Source organism: Megachile rotundata, chromosome 9, assembly GCF_050947335.1.
Source record: "Megachile rotundata isolate GNS110a chromosome 9, iyMegRotu1, whole genome shotgun sequence".
NCBI lineage: Eukaryota > Metazoa > Arthropoda > Insecta > Hymenoptera > Megachilidae > Megachile > Megachile rotundata.
In genome coordinates this window covers 7,402,811-7,429,259 of record NC_134991.1, presented here as the reverse complement: position 1 = coordinate 7,429,259, position 26,449 = coordinate 7,402,811, and the positions used below count along the sequence as shown (strand labels likewise).

The 26,449-nt window shown below is 39.7% G+C and overlaps 1 protein-coding gene across 4 annotated transcripts in view; it reads right to left on the bottom strand.

Annotated features, from left to right (window-relative positions):
* cv-c (RhoGTPase activating protein) overlaps nt 1–26,449 on the bottom strand; it is a 364,242-nt gene that overhangs the window by 3,146 nt on the left and 334,647 nt on the right. For all 4 annotated transcript variants that reach the window (XM_076535698.1, XM_076535696.1, XM_076535697.1 and 1 more), the window contains 2 exons: nt 452–2,153; nt 6–343 (listed from right to left, as the gene is read on the bottom strand). In XM_076535698.1, coding sequence (XP_076391813.1) covers nt 6–343; nt 452–2,153 — 2,040 coding nt within the window. The remainder of the gene's footprint in view (nt 1–5; nt 344–451; nt 2,154–26,449) is intronic.

Sequence of the window (26,449 nt, the reverse complement as noted above, 5' to 3'; positions counted from 1 at the left end):
CTCACCATGAATAATTCACGATGCATCTTGACCAGATACAGAAGACAGTCGTGAGCGGCTTTGTTTTCCGACAGTTCCCTCTGATCGGGAATGCCCACGGTCTTTCTCCTACGTGGCGATACGCTGCTCGACCTGTTGGTCACGTTCGTGTTGCTGTGGTTGAAGTGGAACAGGCTCGGTGCCAGGCACACGGCCAGGTTCGAGGCTGTCATTTGGTTGTAGGGAGCGTTGCTCGCTACGTGGTTCAAGAAATCGAGCAGAGTTTCCAACGCCTCGCGATGCTCGTCCGGCAGCAGCAGCAACACGCATTGCACCGCGTCCGGTCGTAGCTCTACAGGTACATCTGTAACGGTTATGAATACCTACAATTATCTCCAATCCAGTTTTCAGAGTGATTCACCCGTAAATCTTTCCACATGGAAGTAGCATAAACTCATATTTCCATACTTACGTTGGAAAATGGCTATGAACGTCTCGGACAATTTATTCGTCAAGAGAGCTTCCGGCAGTTCCCTGAAGTACTGCTTCACCAGATCAGCCACATCGAAGGCTTGTTGCCCATCGAAGTTGATATTATCCCCCAACGTCTCCGTCATCATTTTCAGCTTCTGTATTCTCGATCTGACCCCGCTCTTTCTGAAGATGCCAACCTGGTCCAGGGCATTAGCCCTCAGCCACCTCAGAGCGATCTGAATACACTTTGGTAAGGCCTGTCCCGTCCGCTGCAGGGACAACAGCAACGGCACACCGAACACCGTTTTGTCCTTGTAATCGGGAGTCTTAATTTTCCTGATGAATTTCGGCAGCTCCCAGTTCCATCCCGTGCGGTGAGTGGGACAGTAACGTTCCATACAAGCGGTCAACTTCAGTAACGCCAGTTTCCTCAGCACCAACAGTTGCCCGCAGGACATCGAGGCCATAGCTCGTGGACACAGAGGATCCAACGGTTCAGGGTACAGAGATCCTCTTTGGAAGCTGTGCCACCTGACAACGGTACCCTTGTGTCTGGGCGAATCCTCCTCCTGGTCAGAATCACGGCTAGCTACCGTAGAACTGCTCTCCTGACTTCCAGCCAGTTCGGAACTTCTGGACCTGGACTTCTCCCTGTAGACCGTCACCTCTTTGGACAAGGGTTTGCCTTCCCTGTACGAGTCGTCGCGATGCCTGAAACTCTTGTGCATCTTGTCCTCCCTCTTCAACGCGGTCACCTTGTCCTCCTTGTGCCTCTCCTGACTCTGCGACAACTTGTCCCGGTACCTCTGGGACTCCTTGCCCAGGTTCAGGCTTCCACCCCGGCTGTTTATGGAGGCGGTTTTGCTCGGAGACTCCTTGGGGCTCTGGGGATGGGCGGCCACGTACTCCAGCACCTTGGCATGGTTGGAGTTCGCGTCTCGGAAGTACCTGTGCCTCCAACTGGTAGGCTGACATTCGGAGTCGCTCAGTGCACCCTGATCCTCCCGACCTCGATGCAAGAACCTTCTCGCGCGATTCATCTTCGTACGCGTCGGCGTAGGCGTTGGACCACCTCCTTGCGATCCGTCCGAGCAGTAACTCGAGGAATCGTCGCCGAACGGACTCGGCGTGTTCGTCAGCGGCGAGTGTGGAAGGTGGTAAGGAGATGCCGGCATGGTGACGGGTGATCCTGGTACGTGAAGCGGTGATCCAGACAGGATATCGTTGAAGGACACCGGCGCCGGTCCCGTAGGTGACACGTCCACGCAGTTCAGCTCCTTCATCTTCTGCTGCATCGACATCACGTCCAAAATTTGCGGACCACTGATGACGATACCGTCACGATTCTGGTGCTTTCGCCGGCGGGACTTGAGAGACTCGACTCGCCTGAGGAAAGCTTTGGCACCGTCCCTCAACCTCTCGGAGCCGGTTCTTCGAAATCTGGTACCGATCTCATCGGGAAGCGTTCCAGGCGGCAAGCTGCTGTATCTGAGAGTGTCCAACATGGTGTCCTCGGCTTCCTCCGCTTCCAGACGATCCTCCACCGAGTCCTCTTCGGATTGCACGTTCTGCCCGGCGATCGCCTGCAGCCTCTCGACGTTCGCTTGCGGCGTGCGCGACCAGCGTCTGGTTTTCTTCTCGAACGTCCAATTCTCGCTCAAGGCGCACTGATTATCCTCGTCCGAATCGTCTCCGCCACCCTGCAATGCACAATGACGGCCCAATCAGTTGACGAACGAGCGAATCTCAAGGTATCCTCAATTAAAAGGAAAGTTACGAGACTCGACCTTAATCTTTGCCACTCGTTTGCATAAAAGTACGGCAGCGAGTCTCCTCTTTTTTCGTAAGGCTACGGTTTATTTAAAACCGATTAAAAACGCGTCAGGTTGACCTACGTCTAGACCAATAAATTTCGGATTACACGGATAATCCGGACGCTTCTCGAAACGCGATCATTTTTACCGCGTTACACGCCGCGCGAGCCTTCTCGAAAGATTACAACGAGCTAATGACGTGATTCAGAGAAGACGTGACTCATGACACAACGGAGACCATGGAGAAACGTTTTCGTGCCGAGATTAACGACTCGTAGCGAATGTTTAGCGGCCACCGGTGGCACCGGTTGATAATCAATTTGCGTTTGATGTAGTGACAAATTAAGGACCACCGTGCGGAGGACGCTATCGTGTGTCGTAATTAATTGTAGAAAGTGCCGGCCGCTTTTACCTATGGCGTCCCGCGATCGCTGCCGACGTGTTACCTTTAGAAAGATGGTTGCCACTTCCGGCAGTCGTGAGAAGAAAAAGTTCTATGAAAACCGATGCATTTTTAAGGATAACGAACTCCGGACTATTTTATACGCTTTCCGTTTCGATGCAATATTCATGCCAACTTCCCAACATCTTTCTAATTAACTTTGACGAATAGATTAACAAATAATTTCCCAGCTTAATTGCACGCAATGGGAAGTCTGACAAGATTCGGATCGCCTTGTTCTCATTTACTCCATTAACCAGTTATATCTTGCATCTCGGGGTTATGCAATTTATGTCCGCAACGTACGGAGTTCCCAAGCAACTTTATTCCTCTCTGCCACAAAGTGTGTCGTCGATGAAGATGTACAGGGTATCATGTAACCGATGTTATAACCGGAAAAATGCAATTTCCGTGTGAAAGTGTGTGAATGTGTGCAATTTTTTATATACTGTTACATAAAATTAGTTTCAAACGATATTCATCTTCTTCTCATTTTTTCGACATAAAAATTATCTAATCACTCAAAGTTATCTAGCCTCTCAAAGATATATTTCAGGTATATGCATAATTATGTACATCATTAGAATCTAAAGTAGTTTGATTAATATTGCCATCAATAATGTCAGAAGCACCTGAAGGGCCACAATTACAAGAGGAAAAAAGGAAAAACGTGGTGACCTCAAGTTCTACCGTTACCAGTGTAAAACACCAGCATCTCCTTCAGCCTGAATTACCTTCAATCCGCCATTGTTTCCGTTCCCTCGACCCGATCGTTAAAAGAAGATCGTATGCAAGGTTTCGACGAACGATCGGGAACACAAACGGGCACGGATGACTAAACCGAAACGGCGTTTCTCGCGACGGGCCCTAAGGCAAAAGCCAGTTCTCGTTTTCTAACAATAAGCCCCGACGACGTTCTGTCGCTCGTTACGAAACTTGACGCCTTTGTTGTTTCCACGTAGGGCACACTGGCAGGGCTTTGCGAGCGAGTCAGGAGAGTGTGTGACCTTACGTGATCCTCGGCACATGACAATGGACCGGGTTTCACCTCGCGTTGCTTCGCACGGTTTCCATCGGTGGCACACCATGGTGGCAGAACTCTTGCTACGCTCATCGTCCGAGAAAACGAGCCAGCATCACGACCTAACCATCTCGTACGGCAAATTTTTGTCCCTTTTTCTTTTTCATCGTTTCGTGGTAAAGTCAGGACGTAATGGATGCCGTCCCGCTAGATAGCGAGCGAGCGGATAAACGCGAATTCGAGATTCTGCGACTTCAATGGGTATCGTACAACGTGCTTCCACTTTCCGAGGAATCTTAATGAACTGCACGGGGGAATGTTAATTGTCTGCGAGGAAAATTATAGCTGCGTTTGTGGAATGGTAAAAACGCGCCATTACCTGGGATTATTTCTTTAGAAATATGGAAAAATGCGTACCGGGAAAGCATTGTCTACAAGAACCAAGGGACATTTACAAATTAATTATGCTTCGTTTGAAACATGTTTGTGAATGTACAGATGAACAGTGAAACCAATCATACACGTCTTAAATAATTTTTAATTATAGTATTGATGCAAAAGTTTGAGTCCTTATAGACAAGTTGGAAGACAATGGGATTATTATGGTTGATATCAGAACAGACTCTTGTCCTGTTAAGGTTAGACGGTCTGGATCGATCATGACAATGATTATATTATTTCGTCCAATCCCTATGTAGCATACAGTACTATGTACGAATGTAGAATGTACTATATATGCAGCATGTAGAATTTGCTATGTACCTAGTGTGTACTATTTACTATTGCATGCAGTACAAAGGTCTCGCAAGACTATGAGCACTGTGAAACTGACATTTAACACTTTATCGACTAGATATACATTATAGATATATAGACGTATTAATAGACATTTTAATTGAAAAACAAGGAACTGTTTATGGTTAACAATGGTTAACAAATCAATTGAAATAATAAAATTTGAGTAAGGCAAAATGAAAAAGACTAATGGCTGTGATTATTCTTTGCAATTTCAAGGTACTTTTCCCCTACGGTGTGGATATTATTCCAGCGATAAATTTGAATGGTAAACGACGCGAAGCGTAGCAAAGTACCGGAGCATTTTAAACAAAATTACCAGAGTCATTCGTGAAAAGGAAACGGGCGAAATGACATGCAAAGTAGACTCGCGTCCTTCATGGTGCATAAAACGAACGGCAGAAAGCTCTCTTTTCCTACCTTGTTGTCGATGAACGTCACGAAGTCAAACCGAGGGGCCATCCCCCATTACGCGAGGAGAAATAATCAACGTGGTCGTATGTGGGCCACGGATAAAAATACCCGGCATTGCAGAAATGGGATATCCGTCGAGAATAAACCGACATCACGACCGGAATAGATTTTTTCAGATTTTTTTTATTTGTCCCTTCGCGTTCACTGGTTATAGTCGTTCGGTAATACTAGCGTGAACTATAATTCGCTCATGACGTCTATACATGATGTCATTTCTAAAGGTTACTTTTAGATTCCGCGAGGAAGTGATTATAATCAGTGGTGCTAATTTGAGGATGTTTGGGAGAGATTTGGGATTTGGGAGATTTGGGATTTGGGAGATTTGGGATTTGGGAGATTTGGGATTTGGGAGATTTGGAATTTGGGAAATTTCGAATTTGGGGAATTTGGAATTTGGGAAATTTGGAATTTGGAAAGTTTGAAAATGGTGTGAGTGAAATTTGGGGATTAGAACCGTAGAAATAGGGAATATGGGAAATTGGAAATTTAACGAACTTGGACATTCAGCCCTTCCCAAACTTAAAAACTAAAAAATCTGGAATAGAAAAATTTACGTATCTAAAAATTTAAAAGTACAGTAATCAAAGTTATCCAATTTGCCAACTCAGCAATCAGAAAATCCGAGAACTTCGAAAACCCAAGAACTCTAACACAAAAGCTCGTACATTCCCACTCTAAACCAACTCAGTCTATTCTAGTTCCCCAATATTGACATTGAAGAGCCCTCACACGTACCCGAGCTGAACTATCGAAAAACTGTTGCGGCCGCAATATTTCATACACGAAGACGAAGAACACGAGTTCGTACACTCTAGACTGTTTCGAGGGGAACCTTATCCCCAAGGACAGTCGAGTAGAACGCGTGTTTCACGTGCGATTATCGGCGATTCGCCACTTATACTCCTCGTACGTATCTGCATTTCCGTTCCAACGTGTTACCACGAGACGTGACGATTCTCGTACGTGAGTTATTTCCGCGCGCGGGCTCGCGCGGTTCAACGAGCCGTGTCGCCCCACGTTCGCCACCACGTCACTTCCGTCTAGGCAGGTTGAACAAACCCTGATGTTTTATGCGTGACAATGGGCTCAGGAATGGACTCGTAAAACGAACAGTGTTTCGTGTGAGTTTTATGAGCTTCTACTATTTATTCTGCGAGGTCTTAAAGCGAATGTTAGTTTATTCTTCATTTTTAACTACCGCTTACTCCTACGACCTAGAAAATTACAGCGGACCGGGAAATATATCTCTGGCAACCAATGATTCAATGATTAATAGTAACCTATACTGATGATTATTTTTACGGAGGAAAAATTGGAAATCGGAGATGTAATTTTTTTCAAGTTTCACGTCTTTCGTATGGTGGTAAAATCTTGCTTTCTGTTATTTTAAATATCAGTTTCTCTGGTGACGGTTGTTTTGTTCACTGTAATTGTATTTGACCTACCACTACGTATAGAGTACATTTAAATAAAATAAATATTTGTCTGTTTTATTACTCTGACAAGCAATTTTTTCACCGTAATAGTATCCAACCCATCACTACTTTTACACGATGTTCGAACAAAGTAAATTTTCTACCAGTTTTATTACTGTTATAATTAATTCGTTCATTATAATTGTACCTAAACTATCAGTACATGTGCACTGAGTTTGAACAAAATAAACTTTCTGTCAGTTTTATTACTGTGACCAATTTGTTCACTATAACTGTATCCAACCCATCACTACATTTAGACAATATTTGAACGACTAAATTTTATACCAGTTTTACTATTGTAACCTATTTCTTCACTATAACTGTATCCAACCCATCACTTACACAACATTTGAACAAAGTACCAATGAACCAAATTCACTACAGTAAACAACCTGTCACTACGCGTGGGGTATGAACTATACTAAGTCGATACTCTGTTTCAATAAATACTGTTATTTCTGAATAAAATTTATCAATATTCACTACAGGTAGAGATCTTCCCATTCATCGCAGCAGGATCAATATTCTGTTTGAGTAAATATTATTATTTTTAAATGCGATCTATCAATATGCACTCGAACCAAATACACGTTGTACATTCTCCTTGTTCCGCAAACTAAACATAGAAGCATCGAAAGCTAACAGAGAATCCAAACTAAACTCGAGCAGCCATCAAAGTTTCTCTGTAAATACCGAGAGCTTTTGCATCTCCGCTAACAAGGAATGTTAACTGGTGACCCACTTTGAACTCCGCGAATCTTATCATACGAAACAACATATTTAACATTTTTAATCATTCTCTTTCAATATTATATAATATATAAACATCATACATTCTAATTATATAGTTTATTTTGAAGGGTGAAAATATTGCAGTAAAATGGCTATAGTGTTTAATTAAACTCTAAAAAAAAAACAAGTATTTTATTGCTAAAAAAAAAGTATCAAACATTCTCGCTGGCAGACATTCTCGACACAGAGCTGCCATATATTTCATTCAGCAAAAAAATGCAATATGTAGGAAACGCAATAAAACGGGACACGTACGTGAATCGAAAGAAGACAAATGACATTTCAGAATATATTCACCGTTGATGTTTCAACGTCGAAAAGCCTCTTCGAGTTCGCAAATAGCGAAGCTCGCGAGTGACGAACTCGCACGCGGATAAAAGACGCGTGCACGCGTCCGTTGCACTCCGAATTTAGAGTGTGGCGGTACAATGACCCAGATTGTGTAGCTCGTTCGTTAAAAGAACCCAGGCCGAATCAGTCGTACGACAAGCTCTCCTGCGTCAAGTTTCAATTAAACGTCGACTCTTGCCTACGTTCTCTATCCCGTGCCTCCCGGTAATTGCTACCACCGGACCAACGGATCGCTCCCTTTGAACCGAGAATATATTTCTGAACGGGGAAAAACGGAGAAGACTGCGCTTCTTGCGAGCTTTCTTGTTTCTCACTCGTTTACGTCTTTTTTTATCGCTGTATTCAGAAGGGAAGGATTTTTGGATTTTTGGATTTTTGGACTTTTGGATTTTTGAACTTTTGGATTTTTGGATTTTTAAATTTGCAAGTTTCTGTATCCAGAAATTTTCAAGTGCAAATTCCCTAAATTTTTAACCCTGTAAATTTTCAAATTCCCAAATTTTGAAACTCTTTAAATTCCCAAGCTTTCAAATCCCCAATTCCCAAAAGTCCAAATCAAATTCCCAAGTTTTCAAACTCCCAAATTTGCAAATGTACAAATTCTCAAAATTCCAACCCCCTAAATTTCCAACTCTTACTTTCCAAACTTCCTAACCCCCAAATGCCAATATTCTCAAACTTCACATTCCCAACTTCCCAAATACATCCCTAAATTCCCACGTGTGAACCACTAAATATTAAACACTGAGTCAATCAATCCAATACCCGTATGTGCAACCCCTCCTCGGCAATATAACAAGCTACTACCCGCATCCATAATTGAAACTCGACCGTTCTCAACCCAACACTTTCATCCGAAAAGTGTGCACCGCGGTCGTGGCTAGAAATGCAAGGAAGATCCGCGACACGATCGATCTGGTTAATTGCGGCACGATCGATCGTTCGACCCGTGAATCGATTCGAGAGGGGGCAGGAAAAAGGGGAAAGAGAAGACCGGGCACCGTACGATTCCCGGAGGCTCGTTACTGAATCACGATTGTCAATGAAGAAATCTGTGGTCTGGCCGGAGCTGATCGACCGCGATGGAAATCCATGGAATGTCGATCTTCCTCCTCTATTTCTTTGGCCGGTTGCTCGTGGTATTTCTCCTGTACAAACGATACCATACTTTCGAACGGGGGAATTTCAACCGGCAGAATCGATGAGGCTCGTGAGAAGCGTATGCCGTTTTTGTTCTCACAATTCGTTTCAGACGGTGCTCTTGTTTTCCACCGCGACAACGCAAACGCACGAATTCTCTTCGGCGTCCCACCTGATGATGCATCGCTCGAGCCACGCGATTTAAAATGCTGATACACCTCACAACCCTGGCGGGTTCCTTCGACGAGCATCGAGATGCGGTTCAGATGGAAAAAGCGCGATTCACTTTAATACATGTTTTATTCGGGTTGAATGTACAGGAAGGTTGGGTGGATGGAGTTTTCGACATGATTTCTTGAATTTCAAAGATTCTATAAGTCATTCGTAAGGTGATATGGCAACTTTTGGTGGATTCATTGCTAATAACTTTGCGAGATCTGGGGCTAAAATTTATGTTTTGAGACGTGGACGTTTTCGAATTTGGGTTGCACCATTTGGAAATTTGGGAAAGTTGGAAATTTGTAGTAAAGTTGGAAGGTTCAGGTCTTTGAGAATTTGATGATTTAGGGGGCTTCATTTAAGAATGAGATGTTTGGACAGTTGAGTATTCAGTGATTTGCAAATTTGTGGACTGGGTGGTCTGACAATTTACACTTTTTTTCAATTGATGAACTTCTAGTACAACGATACAACCTATAGCTAAAGCAACATTTAACCCAACTTCGAATGCAAGGATACAGCATATGGCTACCATTACATTTAAGCTAGCTTCAAATATAAGACTACATCATATAACTAAAATATTTAATCCAACTTCGAATGCAGGGATACAACATATGGCTAACACTATGCTTAGCCTAACTTCAAATATAAGGTCACATCAAATAGCTAACTTCGAATGCAGGGATACAACATATGGCTAACACTGTGCTTAACCTAACTTCAAATATAAGGTCACATCAAATAGCTAACTTCGAATGCAGGGATACAAAATGTAGTTAACACCACACTTAACCTAACTTCAAATATAAAGCTACATCAAATAGCTAACTTCGAATGCAGGGATACAACATATGGCTAACACCACACTTAACCTAACTTCAAATATAAGGTCACATCCTAAAGCTAAAGTATTTAACCCAATTTCAAATGCAGGGACACAAACCACACCTAAAAGAAAATAGAACCTAACCTCGAATACAGGGATACTGACACATTTCACCTATCATCACAAAAGACAACAAAAAGTTCTGCAAAAAGATCTACCCAGAATTCGTTGTACCCGATTTCGACACGCGTGCGTTTCGACGCCTCGAGCTTGCGTCTCTCAACGACACCGACATCTGTTTCGTAACTCTTCCTTGTACACCTTCGAGACAAAAAGTGTTTCTAGGTTGTTATGTACGGTGGTGAAGGGAAAGGGACCAATCTGTTTTGCAATACCCCATTTAAAATAGGTTTTCGAACGTTTGCACTGATGCTTTCTATAAACTGTACTTCGTTGCTAGATAAAAACTGTTCCCACGAAAGACGTTTAAAGTATAGAGACAAATATATAGTGTCACGGGAAATTACATGATTTCACTTGACATTCTTGTAGTGTGAAGTATGTAGAACGTTCATATAGGCGTTTGTAATAAGATTTTCTTAAACAATTTATTGTTTATTTATTAGTTAATGAACTGCAAATTTATCTGAAGGTTAAATTAGTGTTGATATCACTTTGCACTGGATATTTTATTTTGGCAATTGAAATGTCTCTTTGGAGATCACACTTAAGGAGTTAATATTATTTTGAGAAAGCTATAACAAAATTATACACGATAGAAATATTTCCAATCGCAATCTTAACTAGAAAAATTGAATTACTTAAAAAAATTACAAAGCTCTGCTTCAATCTCTAAGATACGATATAAGAATTTTCTGAAACCTAAATTTTCTGATTTCGAAACGAAAGACAAATTTTCCTGGACCGAAGATATAGTAGCTCGTGACCAGTACTTGGACACAAAATAGAGCACGAATTTCGGTCAAGTAAAAATAATAGACAAGAAAGAAAAATTCGCACCGTCCGAATAGAAATGGTGTCAGAACGGAAGCCTTTGTCTCGTGTCAGAGTAGCTTTAGAAACCACTTAATCCGATGTCATTAATTGTCGTGGTATAGTTGTCTTCGCCTACTTCTCGCACATCCGGTACCATTCTACCGACTGTTGCGTCAATACGAGAATACTTTTACAAGATGTGAATTCCACTATGACTGAAGGATATCATTCATTATGGAGACTGGCTGCCGATCCACTCTTGGACAAAGTATCCAGCTTCGCCTACAGTTTTAAGTAGAAAACAAAATCCGGAATGCAAATTTGAACAAAATATATACGGATGGGTGCACATGGATTTATCTGAAATTAATTCATGGTAGTTGACATTTTGACCCCTGTTTTATATTCACTGATCTTAGTAATCATTTGGTAGCAAACCTGTTTTACTTAATTGGGATTATTTATTTTGAATGAATTAAATTATCCAATTACTTATTCTGAATTAATTGGTCAACTTGTCTTCTTATCTTTCTTTACTACGTGTACTTGCAAATATTTTATTATATTTACTGTTAGATTGGGTAATAAAAAACTCCTTAAGCATGGAAAGATTCAGTAATTAATACTAGTAATATCTAGTAATTAAGAATGAAATATCTGATGCAAGTTAAAGTATTTGTACTTTAGTTTTATAAAAAATATTTAATATTTAAAATATTTAAAAGAAATTTGCACATTTGTTTTATAAAAAATATTTAAAAGATTGAAGGAAAAAATGAAACGTGTTATTTAATAAATATTGGTAAAATCCTGTAAAGTTCAGTTTGGTATATCTAGAGAAAATATCTAGTTATTAACGGAGTCACGTTGCGGAAGTACCAACGACATAAATAAATAGCGATAAACCGATATTAATAATCATATAGCGACACCGACAATCGACACGATTTTCTGCAAGTAATGAGAACCCGCCACACGTCGATCATGGAACTTTTATAAGTGATAAATCCTGCTGCCAAGAACCAGCAATTGATTGGCCGATTAACGGCACTCGTGCGACCGGCTTTAACGGCGTTTAGTCGGTTATTAAATGACGTTAATCGATCCTCGTTCTCCTGATCGAATATTCAGATTCCACCTAAAATTATTCACTGCAGCGACATACTGAAACCCTCGCTAAACCGATTATGAAATCCCCATTTGCTCACATTCGAATACACACACTCAAAAATAAAATGAAAAACATTTCAAAATACATTTAAAGTAAAATGAAGTAAAGTGAAGTAAAATGAAGTAAAATGAAAACGAACAATTGTTATAATCATCGAAATAAAAGCAGATGAATCTCATAAGCAATTTAAAGAACTGTATTGGTTAGAAAATGTATATTTGTCAATTATAAAAATTCTTTCTCGAGAAGAAGAAGTAATTTATTTCAATGAACGCATATTTAAATATTAAATATGTAGCATGATAGCACGACATAAAACGTAGAGTTTATAATTATAAATAATTCTGAAGACAAAGAAGTATAAAGTAGAAGTACAATTTATCCGCAAAACCATTTGCAGCGTGGAGCTAATGCCACCTCAGTCGAATGAAAGAACGTGCTCAGACATTGAAGTGGAACCAGGAAATCGAGACACTGGAGCAGATCGGAAAAGATTCTCCAGAGTCATTGATTCACAAGAGCTTTCGTTAATGAACACGCAGTCCCTGAGACCCAGGTTCGCAAGAAGTAAATCCTCATTTACGAGATCTAGATCTCTGACTTGATCGACGGATCGACCGGATCGTTCAGCTCTCTTACCTCCTCTTCCTTTTTACTCTACTCGTTTCACGTTGATTTCCATCTGTCCTCCGGCAGCTTGTTCACTCCTCGTAAATAGCAGATGCTTTTACGTTAATCGTCTGTTCGATCACAAGCGAGCGAACAACTTCCAGGCCAACGCCGGCCGAGGTATCGGCATGCAAATTTCCCCGATATCGGCGAATGAGTTTGCTAATTTGGACGGTTATACGTTGATGCAAAATTCCGCGACGCTCCTGGTATCTGACCTGTTTTATTCGTCGAAAATAGAAATCCATACCATTGGCGTAGCTGGGATTCGCGCATCAAATACGCCATGTTTAGTGAGATTTCAGAGTGGGAGAGTAGAGATGTTTGAGAATTTGAAAATTTGGAAAATTATTAATGCAGCATCTTGGAAATTTGGAAACTTAGATATGTAGAAAATTAACAATTTAAGCTTTTTCAAATGTAAGAATTTGGAGATGTGGGGATTTGGAAAATTAGGACTTTGGGAATTTAGAAATTTGAAGATGTACAAATTTGCAAATTTAGAAATTCGAAAATGTAGTAATTTAAAAAGAAGTTTGAGGATATGAGAATTTAGAAGAGTGGGAATTTGGAAACGTGAGAATTAGGAAATTTAAAAATGTGAAGATGTAGAAATTTGCACATACGAGAACATAAAAATTTTAATTTGAAGACATAGGAATTTAGAAATGTAGGAATTTCGAATCGCAGTAATTAAAAAATATCAAAACTAAAAAATATAAAAATTCAATAATTTAGAAATATAAATCAGTTAAAATTTCTAACATGGTACCAACGTAGTTACGCCAATGTTCCATACTCTCCTATCTTCTACACACTAGTTCCATGTAAACCGACACGATATTAAAGCTAAGATTAGAGGATACGTTTCCTCTACCATTCGATTAAAATCAAGGAACGTGTGAACAGAGTTTTATAGTTGTCTGTTTAATCTCAAATAGAAGTCGGTAAACTAGCAAGTTGATGTTCACCATTGAAAAATCTAATAAAGTACAAATTTTCAGGCCATTTTAAAAATTACCTCACGAACCTACGTTTACTGTAAAAATGGAAAAGTACATAAATGTCAAAAGTTTGAAATGTTTATCGAGCGCTAAAAACTGTGCAAGCACGAAATGCTTTAAAATGGCGGATTTCTGGTGGATTTCGGACGATGCGTTTTCAGCGGTTCAGCATCGATTTTTCATTTAATCGCTCCATTAACAGAGCGAATGGAACAACAGAATAAATAAATGATCGACAAGCTGGATGCGTCTGTTTGTAATCGAATCGCTCTCGACAAATATTGAACACCATGCATGCATAATTCCGGTAAAGGTTTGTTTATATACCGGGTGAAATGGACGAATGGATTTCGCTCCGAAAGTTTGTATGCAAACGAAAGCTTTTTTTCCAGAAGAAAAATCAATTTCAAGTTTAACCTGTAACTCGAAAGGTTAAGTACAATCCGCAATTTTATATTCAAAGCACGTTTCGAAATAACACCTTTGATTTTTGTCTATAAATTTCCTTGAACGTTTATTTATTCATAGATTTCTCTAACTGTTCCTAATTTACCTATTTCTAAAAATTACTGTGGAGCTTTATGGACTTTCTACGTGACAAAATGGTCAATTGCGAGTTAAATCTATTCAAAGAAGTAATATGACTGGACAAATATATGATAATAAAAACTCGTTTCATTTAAATACTGGTTGTGTAATATTTATGAAAGAGGCAGATAAATTAACTTTCCAGTATTAGGTTAAATACATAACCTCTCTATAACATTTCCTCTATCGATTCAATAAATGTCACATCGATCTTACAGTACTAAATATCGATTGAGAGACGATTACACAAATATTCGATAAATAATTTCATTAATTATTACCAAAATTAAGATGCATTCTGTGCATCATATTCTTCGACAAATATTTTTACAACAGTATAATATATTAAATTATTTTTGATCGCAAATTTTTAACAAGATAACTACAGAATTTTACAAATTCGAAAGGTTTGGATTACCAGAATGCACTTTAAAATTTTAAAATAAATTTGAAGTTTTGATCAGCAAAAAACATGTGAAGCTTTTGTATATAGCAGGTCAAAGATTTAACCGGTTTATACCAATTTCTAGAGGGATTATAATTTTAATACGGAGGCTCCGTGACAAGCGTAACTGGAACATCTACCCTACTTACGCTTCATAAACAAATAAAATGTTTTGCGAGATAGCGTTTAGGATCGTCTCGGATGGTTTGAAGTTCCGGTTTCACGACATTGGCCGGTATTCATGAGAAACATGGTCGTCGCGATGCCAAGGCTCCGAGGCGACGCCACGCTGTCTGGCAGCCACGTTTCTCGGCTCTCGAGAGCTCTCTCGCAACTCTCTCACGGTGAAATCATTTCTTGGTTGTTCTGCTCGAGGCGATGCGTGACACTTGTTTACCACGCATGAAGAGCCGGCATATGCCAAAACGGAAGAGAGACGCAGCTCGTCCCGTCGCGGAATCCTCGCGAGGGAAAGCTGACGGTTTTCCCGATGTAAATGAACTCGAAACGGGAATTATTGTCGATCGTCGGTAGCGATGGATCGTTATTCAAGATTCGCACCGTTTTGGAGAGAAACCTCTCGAAGCTCGTTGTTTCCGTTTAAATCAGTGGCACGGTGAGCGATGGCGGGCGTTCGGATCGGGGAATGCTTGAATGGCGATTCCTGGAGATAGGTGAAACGGGATTTCCTCGATTGAGTGGTCTTTCAGTTTTATGTGCATCGCACGACGAGTTAGGAACGATTCTAACGTTTCGGAATGATTGAAGGATTAGCTTGAACGTAAACTGCTCGAAAATGGAGACTGCTCCTATAAGGGACTCCTCAACTATTGCCGATATTTTAGGGTTTGTAACGTTATTGGACAGGTATGGAAACCATCGATATATCGATACTATATCGTTATATGTGTATGTACATGGAATTTTTCTTGATTTCTGATATTGCAATGGGTGACAATAAATACTGAACAGGGCAAATGCAGTTTGTCAATAATTAATTTCAATATTTCAATATCACCAATAAGCATTGGAAGTCTGCTGAAGGTGTGTCGATAAATACAGTCAATAATTCAATACTATAAATCAATACTGAAAGTCAATACTTTCATAAATACTGACTACATCCAAGAATTCTTTTAAATGAAAAATAACATTAGAAATTCTAAAAAATTAACAGTATATAATAATAGTCTGTGACTTTCAAGTCACTTAAACTACCAGTTGAAAAGAAGAATGTGTAAGATTATTCATATTAATACAAAAGAATATTTCAAAATACCATCGTACTTCTCAAAAGAGCAACACTGAAGATAAATGTCGTATGTTGCAGCAATGGCAACATTCAATTATAAAGGATTAACGGTTAATTTCAATAAAAGGTGATACATTCACTCGAGAAATGTTCGAACATTGATTCTCGACGATAAGTCCAATGTAATTTCTCCAATCGAGCGGTCCTTTGATTATACACGATGATTTTCAAAGTATTAATTTGAACACATGAACTCTTGTAAAAGGCACGATACAAGATAAACTTTCTTTCATTGAGCAACATCTTAATTTTACAAGACAGCCGTCAAAGTATCGTCATGATAACATTGATCGATACACAGACAGATCTTTGATGTTCTTTCAATGATGAAGAAAGAAACTTGTATTATGTACAATGTATTTGTATTGTGTAGGTTTCTTTTGGATGAGGAGAGGGTTTTTTGTGTTCAATTTTTAGAGATTAAATGGGGGACTTGGTGAGGCTTTGATGACTTGATTTTTAGGGTTTTCACCGTGGATTTTTTAGGGGTTGAAATTTGGAAGTTTATGAATTCTTCAATTTTTAAATTTTCAAATTAGCAACTCTTCAAATTCCCATCTTCCCATATTTTAAATTTACTTTCTATCTCGTCTTCAAATACCAGAATTCCTGTGTTCAGCAATTTCTACATTTGCAAATTTAAATATTTCTAAAATTTTCAAACTATCAAATTTATACTTTCTGAAATTTTCACACTCCCAAATTTATACATCTCTGAATTTGTACATTTTGAAATTCTTGGACTCCTAAATTTCTACATCCCCAAATTTTCAACTCTTCAAATTCCAACAAATTTTTACACCCCTAAATTCTCAAACCCTTAAATTTTTACATACAAAAATTTTCATCTCCTCAAATTACCACATTCTCTAATTTCTACATCCCCAAATTTTCAATCCTTAAAATTTCAAATTTTCCAAATTCCTAAATTTTGCTAAAATTCTCTCAGTTCCCAAATTAAAAAGTTTTCTAAATTTTCAAAAATTTCCCAATGTTCAAATATTTAAATATCTTAATTTCTTTCATTTGAAATATCATTGAATATTAGTTTCCTATGTTTCTACGTTATTTTTCCGTAAGGAAGCAACGAAGGCCGCCGGAGAGCACACCTCATTTCCAAAGCAGCTGACATTTCGTAACACCGGTATTAGCAGGCGTAGCTCGGAATCTCTCGACGTGCCACTTCATTAACACTTCTCATTTTTCTGGTCCGAGCGAACGCGGCCCACCGCGTAGAAAATACTATCGCGTAACCTAAAGGCGAATATTCCATCGCGAAATCGATTAATTCCCTCTCAGTTCCTCGAATTCCCTCGAAATACCAACTGCAACGTTATCGAAGCTTGAAATCGCACGGAATAGAGCCGTGAATTTCGCGCATACCACCGTATTCCGCTTAAGACACGTAACGAGCACCATACGTTTCCGCGCGGTGAACGGGTTAACCTCGATCAGACGAAAATCGTCGTTGTGGAGCAGTCACGCAATGTTCGGACTGATCTTAAGACAAAAATTTCGAATAAATCTAAGAATTTTCCTTAAAAAAAAAAAATCGATCCTACAACGAAAACTTCGAACGAAATTTTACGAACATTTTACGAATTAAAAATTTGCAATGATTGTTAGCAGGAGGCTCACGTAATTTGAAATTAAAAATAAAATAGAATAATGATGATATAAATTATGAAACATTAATGTACACTCTAATTCTTTATCTCGATAAACATCATAGACAGAAAAGAAAAAGCATCTAAAAAAAATTTTTAATTAGAAAGAGAAGACTTGCGAGTGAGTCAAATGTATTTGTGACGTTAACCATTCAGTAGTTTCAGTAATTTAATGATGTTCAAAGTATATCTTTATTTTTAAAAAAATCAATGTATGTCCATTCTGAATAATTCACTAAAATTCTGAACCGTCCATAATTTAATTCTTGTCCTACGTAAAAATTGATTCTAAGGAATAATTTATTCTCGATTCGTTTTATTCGAAATATGGGTCATAAGATCATCTGAAATAATGTCCAACTCAGTTACGGAGTTAGTTAAACGCGTGCTACGGTTGCACGATAATGATCCTACGTCCCCGACGAAACGAGCCCCCGTTATCGCGACACGGCACGCTACACGGGAATCCCGATAGTGAAAAAGATAGTACACGCGGGAAAGCACGTCGACCAAATCGATAAACCAGAAGGGGTCACAGTCAGTTACCGCACGATAAAGAGTCGATCTATCTACACCATCCAGATGTAAGTCGACAACTTTATTCGACGCGGGTATCGGGACCGCGACGTGTTCCTCGAGTTTGCTCGCATTTCGCTAGATAGACGAACTTGGGGGTTTATTGGATTTTCACCGGTAATGGTGCATGTATTATAAAATATTATACGTAGCTATGACATGAATATTGTATGTAGTAATTATGTAGCTTTATAAATATAATTTTGTCTCATAAGGTAATAAGGGAGCGAGGTAATAAGGGGAGTATTCGGTACCAGACGTATGTAGATGATTTCTGATCCACAATGGACGACTACAAAATTTTTGAGAGATCGCTAAATTCGTCACTTGAATCCCTAAATCGGTAATCTACAAAATCTCCAAATTCTTGAGCTCTAAAATTTCCAGACCCCAAAATTTCTAGGCTGCTAATTTCACGAATCGTCAAATTTGAACGACCTCGAACACCTGCATCCCTTAACTCCTAAATTCCAAAATTCCTGCCGAAAATCTCGAAGCTCCCCAAAAAAGTCTTAAAATTCCTAGGTCCCTAAATTCCCAGTCGACCAAATCTTCAAATTTTCCCAAATTCCCAAAAACGCAGAAAGAGGCTTCAGTTTCGTCGCAGCATTTACCACGAAAACCAGATTTGCTCCGACTGTACGTCAAACACGAGCAAGAGAACATATCGGCTGATGGTTGTACGTGTCAAATGTTCAAACGATATAACAGGTTCAACTTAATTTCGTGAAAATATCGCGGCGAGCTTATCCGGTGCGGCATTCTTAAAGCGATGTACGCGCCGCGGCGATTGCACGCTATTAAAACGGTGGCCAGAGCGAACGGTTCTCTCTCCGCGGTCGGGTTGATTTAAGTAAAACCAGCGCGTATCGCGGTCTTCATCTCGCTGTGACTTACGCTAATTGGCTTCTGAACGGTCCGATGGAAATTTATGGTAATACACCGGCTCGCCCGCGAGCGCACTAACGACACCACATCGTCTCGATTCATGCATGCTCGCCGGGTACAGAACGTACGCTTGCGTGTATGTCTGCGTACCGAGCGTATCGTACCTGATAACTGCACCGCGGCTAAATAAAGCAGTGAGATATGACGGCCGCGAGAACACGCTTGTTTTATGCGCACGCGTGCGAGTATATACTCGCGAACATCTGACACCGATCGTGAACCCGAGTATCGCTCGATCTGGGTGCTTCTAGGGGAATTAGGTTGACGGGAGGTGACTGAGGTTTCTCTGCGAATTGTGGATGAAGACTGTTTATTTTTAATTAGTTTCGCTGGTGTACAGATGTGGGTATGGGACAGTTGAATGGTGGAGTTTCTAGATTTGGGAATTTGGGTGTTCGGAGATTTGGGAATTTGTGATTTGGGAAGTTATAGATTTAGGAGTTTGGGAATTTATGGTTTGGGGAGTTGGAGACTTAGGAGTTTGGGAATTTGTGAATTTTGGGATTTGGAGGTTCGAGGATTGGGGATTTGGACATTTGAGGATTTAGGAATGTAGTGATTTGGAAATGTAGAGATTTGGGGATGTGGACATTTGGAAGTAGAGGGATTTGGAAATGTAGAGATTTGGGGACGTGGAGATTTGGAGATTTGGAGATGTGGAGATTCAGGAGAATAGGGATTTGAAGATGTGGAGATTCAGGAGTATAGGTATTTGTTGATGTGGAGATTCAGGGATATAGGGATTTGAAGACGTAGTAACTTAGAGTATAGAGATAGGGAAATTTGGAGATTTAGAAACTTGTGGATTTGGGGGTTCAGAAGTTCCCAAATCCCTACATTTCTACATTCCCAAACTTTCACATCCCGAAATCTCCAAATCTTTAAATCCTCATCTCCAAATCTTCCAAACCTCAAATCTCCACATCCCTAAATTCACAAATTTCCAAACCCGATCCCAAATACCTAAATACCCAAACCCCCAACTCCAAATCTAATAATCCGTACCACAACTTCAACATTAAGCAAGAATTCTTCAACAACACATCAAAAATGAAGAAAATGGAAAGTAAGTGAATAGCCTTTTTGTTGAATAGCCTGAGTGGTTAAGTACCGAGAAATTCTGAATGGCGTCGATTCTCTCCGACACAGGTGTCTATGAGGAACAGTGGTCTGCTTTTTGGAAAGCGTAAGAGTGTACCGACGCATGTTCCACACCGGCAATCAGTTAAGCTTTCTCTCCAAAGAAAGAAATCAAACAGGCAACATTTCTCGAACCGAAATGTCGGTACAATGTTGAAAGACGATTATCTCCGGCAACAAACGTGACGAAAGGAAATCGACAACCCGGCGCAAAAACGTGAACTCTGACGATCAAAGCGCACGGTCATTTTTGTGTATCTTCTTATGAACATCGATACAATTTTGCCGGGGTATAGTGAGACGTTAAAATAAGGTCGAAGAGTATCGACAGCATCGAGTCAATTATGATCGTGAAGCCGACAGGAAGCAATCTCGATCGGGCTGACCGAGCTTTCTAATTTTGTCCGTACGCTAGGCAGAAAATTAATCGTAGAAATGTCGGTTTCGCGCGAAAATCCGGTGTAGCAAATCGAATTACACGCGACCCGATAACTGCGGTAATTTAAATTTCTCGCGGTGATTCAGTGAGGTCGAGATCTCGAGATAGTACAGGTGCGAACCTGTGCAACGTACTACTAAAAACTAGATCCATCGAGTCGTCTATTGCAGATCGTTATAACGGTCTGGCATAGAAATGGGTGCGTATATTCGCACCATTCGAGGACATTTATGTCACGTTAATGACCGTTTGCAACGACGGTACGCCACTTTTGTACGCTCAACTATTTTTACCATTTTACTCTATTTTAAGCTTTGAGAAATATTCTTACATCCCTAGATCGCACTTCAGATTCTTATCGGAGATACAATCATAAATTTGGTTTGGACAGATTTATATTTGCGGACATCTCTAGATTCCTACGTCCCTAAATTCCTTATTTCTCTGTCTTCAGATTCCTGTGTCCTTATATTCACATCTCTGGATTCACAGATCTCTACCTAAACAGATCTCTAACTAAATCTCCATATCCTCAGATTACAGATTTCTAAATCTACCCCCAATTTCTTTATATGCAGCTCTAAACACGTGTACAGCCCTACACATTCATTCTTCACATTTCTATATCTCTACATATTCCTAAATCTATATCTCCATATCCGTGTACGCCCCTCTGAATTAATTCTCTCGAAAGCGGACGCTATTGAATCACGCATGTTTATATTCCAGTCATTTCTTACACGTCACTCCACGCGTTTTCGCGTTCTCAGAATTGAAAGATTCCACATAAGGTGAGTCACTTCAAACTCTTTTCGCTCGACGGTAATTTGAATTCTGAAAAGGAACTCGAGATCTATTCGAAAAAAAGAGCAGAATATCAGCATCGTCTCGTTACAGGACAATAATATCGGAGTCAAGTACATTTATATTACTGTCACTCTGGAATGTCTGTACCGTTTCTGTACGAGAAATTAGGATTTACTGCGTTGCTTCATTTTTATTCCAAATATACTCAAAATACGATCTTATATATCTACGTACCATTCTATATTTTATATCCTTATTGAACATTACAGGAATTCTTTAAGGTTCACGTTTATAAATTACGGAATTTATCTCTGAAAGAAGGCTCGCCATTAAGTTAGCGAGTATAGAAAATTCCCTATAGGGACTGACGCCATGGAGAGTTATTGTGATACTCGCGCGTGTCTTGCGACGAATTGTGGTGCTAATTCGCTAACTTTGAGAACGTAAAACTAACTAGATTTTAATATTGTCAGAATGCTGGAAACAAACCAAGAATATATATATTGATAAAATGTAATTAATATTGATTTACATGTACACTGAGTAAGTGCAAATTATGCAATTATTTTGATCAAATTGAAGTAATATGCATAATGTACTACAATAAATTGTACATCCCTCATTTACCATTATCTTTCGAACGTCACTCGTAACACCTTGCATGTATTGATCATACATGTAAAATTGATGTGAACAGTTCATATAACATTCTTGGCAACTGTCAATATTTTAAACTGGTAAATATTCTAAATTACGTAATAATTTGTACCGTCCGTCTACTACATATATCTACCGCTCCCTACGTATTCCCAAGACGGCCATTTTCCCCAATTTCTGCCAGAGCGCTGCATTCACGAAATACCATCTCTCCGCTCGAAAAAGCCTGACATAAAAGTATCGAATTAAATAAATCAGCGTGAAGGGTCGCTATCCTTCGAATTCGACAGACGAGGAGGATTAATCGCGACGATTCACGACGATCCATAATTCCAAGCCGATTGGCAAAAGCGGTGCCGATTGTCGAGGACGAAAGCTCGTTGCTCGAGGAGGAGCAGACGAAGGAGAAACGAAGGCGGTTCTCGGCACAGGTTGACAAGCGCAACGGCAGCCGACATTCCTTCGTCAATCGGGTAAACCGGTTGCCATAAATTCGCGCGAACGAACGCGACTGTCCCGTGGCCCGTTTCGAGCGTTCTCTGCCGGCGATACCAGTATCCGCTTGCCGGCTTCCACTACTTTTTCTCCCGGTACGGCCTGGGACGGCTATGTGACGCGTGAACCTCGATCGTGGGTATAAATCGTATCCGCCGACAAAAACTGCATTATTTTGCCATAAATTCGCGGGCTTCGGCTGATTGTCTGAGATCAAATCACTTTTTTCTTTGGTCACGAGGTCCGAGGACTCGGGGACTCGAAGACCTCGAGATTATATGGCTGAGGTACATTTTGTAACTTCGCAGTTTCAAGAACTTGATGTTAAAACTTTCTGAACTTCTTAATTCAAAAATTTCAATGTCAAGAATGTTATCAAGTTTTGATCTTCTGATGTCAAGAAAATTATTAAATCCTAACCTTACAATGTCCAGAAAATCACCAAGTTTATTTCAATGTCAAGTCACCTCACAATCTTTGAACGTAAAGAAAATGACCAAGTCTCGATATTCCAATATCAAGAAAATCACCAAGTCCCAATCTTCAAAATTCTAATGTTCTGAATCTCTACAGTTAACAAATTTCAAAGTTCCAAAATTTTAAGCCCCAAAATCTACAAATACCAAAATTCCAAAGACTGCAAAATGTCAATGCCCCAAAATTCCAAGCTTCCAATGTCCCAGAGTCCGAAGTCCTAAAATCCAAAATTCCACTACTCAAAAATTGCAAAATCCCAAAATTTCAATCTCCCAAAACTCTAGTCCACCCCAAATCCTAAATTCCCCTAATACTAACCTTCCAAAATCCCACAATTCTAAAATCCCAAGCTCCCAAAACCTCGAGATCACAAAATCCCAGAATCCTAAAATTTCAACATCCAAAATCTCAAATCTTTTCTACACATCGACTAGTTTTGTTCAAAGACGACCATTTAGTTTCTTCGAAATCGGTATGCAAGGTGTTCGCGCGACTCCATTAATCTACGTCATCGCTAAAGCGTTGATACTTAATCACCGAGGTACTTTAAAGTCGCTGCTAACCGGACACCTTCTCCTGACCTGATGAATATTCATCGATAATTTGTCGCCAGGCAAAAATCTGAAAGTTTCTGATCGAAGGTTCCCCCATATTTTAAACTTGTACACGTTTATTTGTTCCGTTGCTTGATAGGGTGTATTATTTCCGCTCCAGTTAATGCGAACAAAGTATAGGCATCTGCGCATCTGCTTCCTCGTTTGCAGCGGATGAAGCCTCGCAAAATGGACGCAGCACCGGAAATGGTAAAAATTTCCGTTGTCTAATGTTGCTTTATAAAACTTTCTCGATTAATCCTCAAATGTCACATTTTAAAAGAGTATTATTGATCAACAGTTCCATGATTTAGAATTTTATTTACGCAGTTTGTTCTGTTACAATAATATCCGTTGCTTAGAATGCGGGAATTTTATCTCATGCTCCAGTTCACAAGATACAACTTCATTAATATCGTTCTTATGCAAAAAAAGTGAAACACTGTCGGTTTTGAAATAACAAAAAATATCGCAGTTTTTCTGCGGGTTATACCGTTATCAAGGTTCTGCCGTTTGAATCTCTGAAACAGGTATATTTCCGTAAAAAATTCGTGTCACGTTCCAGTTCACATGTTTAGATCTACACCTACTCTGTTCTAACTGCCACAAAAGTCAAAAGATTTCTCCGAGGAAATCAATTTCATTCACGGTGAACATAACTGCAAAGAGGAAGCAACGATGTTATTTTCTGTAAAAGGTGACTTATGAACGCGACGAGTGCACAATGCGACCACGTGTGCGCTCGAGTACGGGAGCGTAAAAAACCGCGAGGAAGCGGCGTTTTTCGTCGCGAAGAGCCGAGAAAATTTCATGGTATTCTAGTATGCAGCAGGCGTGCATTTGCGCAATCGAATCGAACACGGCTGGTGCAGGTGCAACTGGCAGCCGTGCCGCGCAGTCTGCCAGTCATGACTTTCAACAGGGGCTCGCGTGTACCGAACCAGTTTCCAGCTTTTACGCGGCGACGACAACAACCAGAGAGTCTGTCACCGTTTCTCGTCCTTCTCCTCTTTCCGCTCGTCATCTTCCTTCTGCACGCGGGTGCACGCGTGCAATTACCACTGTTCTCTTGTGTCCTTGCGCGAAACGTGCATAGAATCCGACATCGAACTGACGGAGACACTGTCGACCACTCCGAACTTGGATAGGACATCTTTTGTAACGAGCTACTCGATAATTAACCGTCGCCAATTAGCCACTCGCGAAATTCCTTGCTCCTTTGGAGGAATGCGAAAAATTGCGAAAGTTAGATTCCAGATAAAAGCTGCGAAAAAGATGTCTCGTTTTTCTTCTGATAATTTTGCATGTTGTGGAAACTTAGGGATGCTCCGCAATTTTTAACATTTAATGTATAAACGTAATCTAGTTGTGATTCTTATATTGAGTACATGTGTAGATCAAAATTTTGATTATCGAATATTAATGCTATGATGATTGCGTCTTCAAGTATCATCCCTTAAACTATATCACCCCCTAAACATTCCTAAAATTATATCGTTAAACTTCTATATTGTACCTTTCTACTTTGGTACAATATTTTGAAAAGCGACCTACAGAAAATTACGACAAATAACTAAATTTAAAGTCCGGCTTACAGGTTAGATCATTAAACACCCACTTCCAAGAGTTACGAAATACTGATATTATGCCGGTATTATCTAACCCGTATTAACGTAGGAAATACAAATCACTGTATTATACTGGTAAAGTATGTAAACTTTGAAATACAAATGGACCGGATTATACAGCGTGAAAATTGATATTATTGCAATGTATGATGTATCAGTAACATCTGTAGAAAAAAATCGAATTTTCTGTAAATATGAATGGCGAGGATTATGAAACATAGAAATTGATATTAATCCACGATCTTCCTGCATATCCTGCAGTTTTGTTAATTGGATATGATTGAGTAAGTTGAGTTTAAAGGAATGCTGAGATTAGAACTGGTTTTCTTAATTGGGTATCGAGAGATCGAGCATTCGCCATTTTGCAGACACTGAAAAGTGAAATTGAATTTTTCCACGGCGTTTTAACAGCGGCTAGGTTTATGAACATATTATTGCGTTACGTGCGCTGAATGAAAGTAATAAACGGCCACGATGGTTTCTCGACTTAATTGTAATTTACTTTTTTGCACGTCTCTTGTAGATATCATTGAACGCTTTTTACCAATATCAATAATTTGTAAATTACTCTGCCGTGTTATTGAATCAATAGCTTAACAAGATTAATTTGGACTAATATTTGCTGTAAATATTTGTTACCTACTTTCTTCAGAAGTACCATTTATTAGATTAATTACTGTTTATTAAAACTTAACAATATTTAATTAAAATGAATGTTTCTGAGATCAGAAAATCTTTGCCATGTCTTAAACAATTGTTAGATTTTTCTATAAAAGTTAGAAAAATTACATCAAGAAATGTAATTGTTAAATGTTACATTAACATTTAAAAATATTGTGTTAAATTATTAATTTAGTTATCCATCCGGTATAAGTAATTTTGGTCTTCAAGAATCTCATTACTTATCTTCAGGAAGGTACGACGAAGCACGTGGCACCTGTCGTTCGAGAAAACGCTAACCATGCCAAGCAAGGAAAAAACTTCCGTCCTCCATAATTTTACCGAAAATTAAGCGAATTTCGGCCGTGA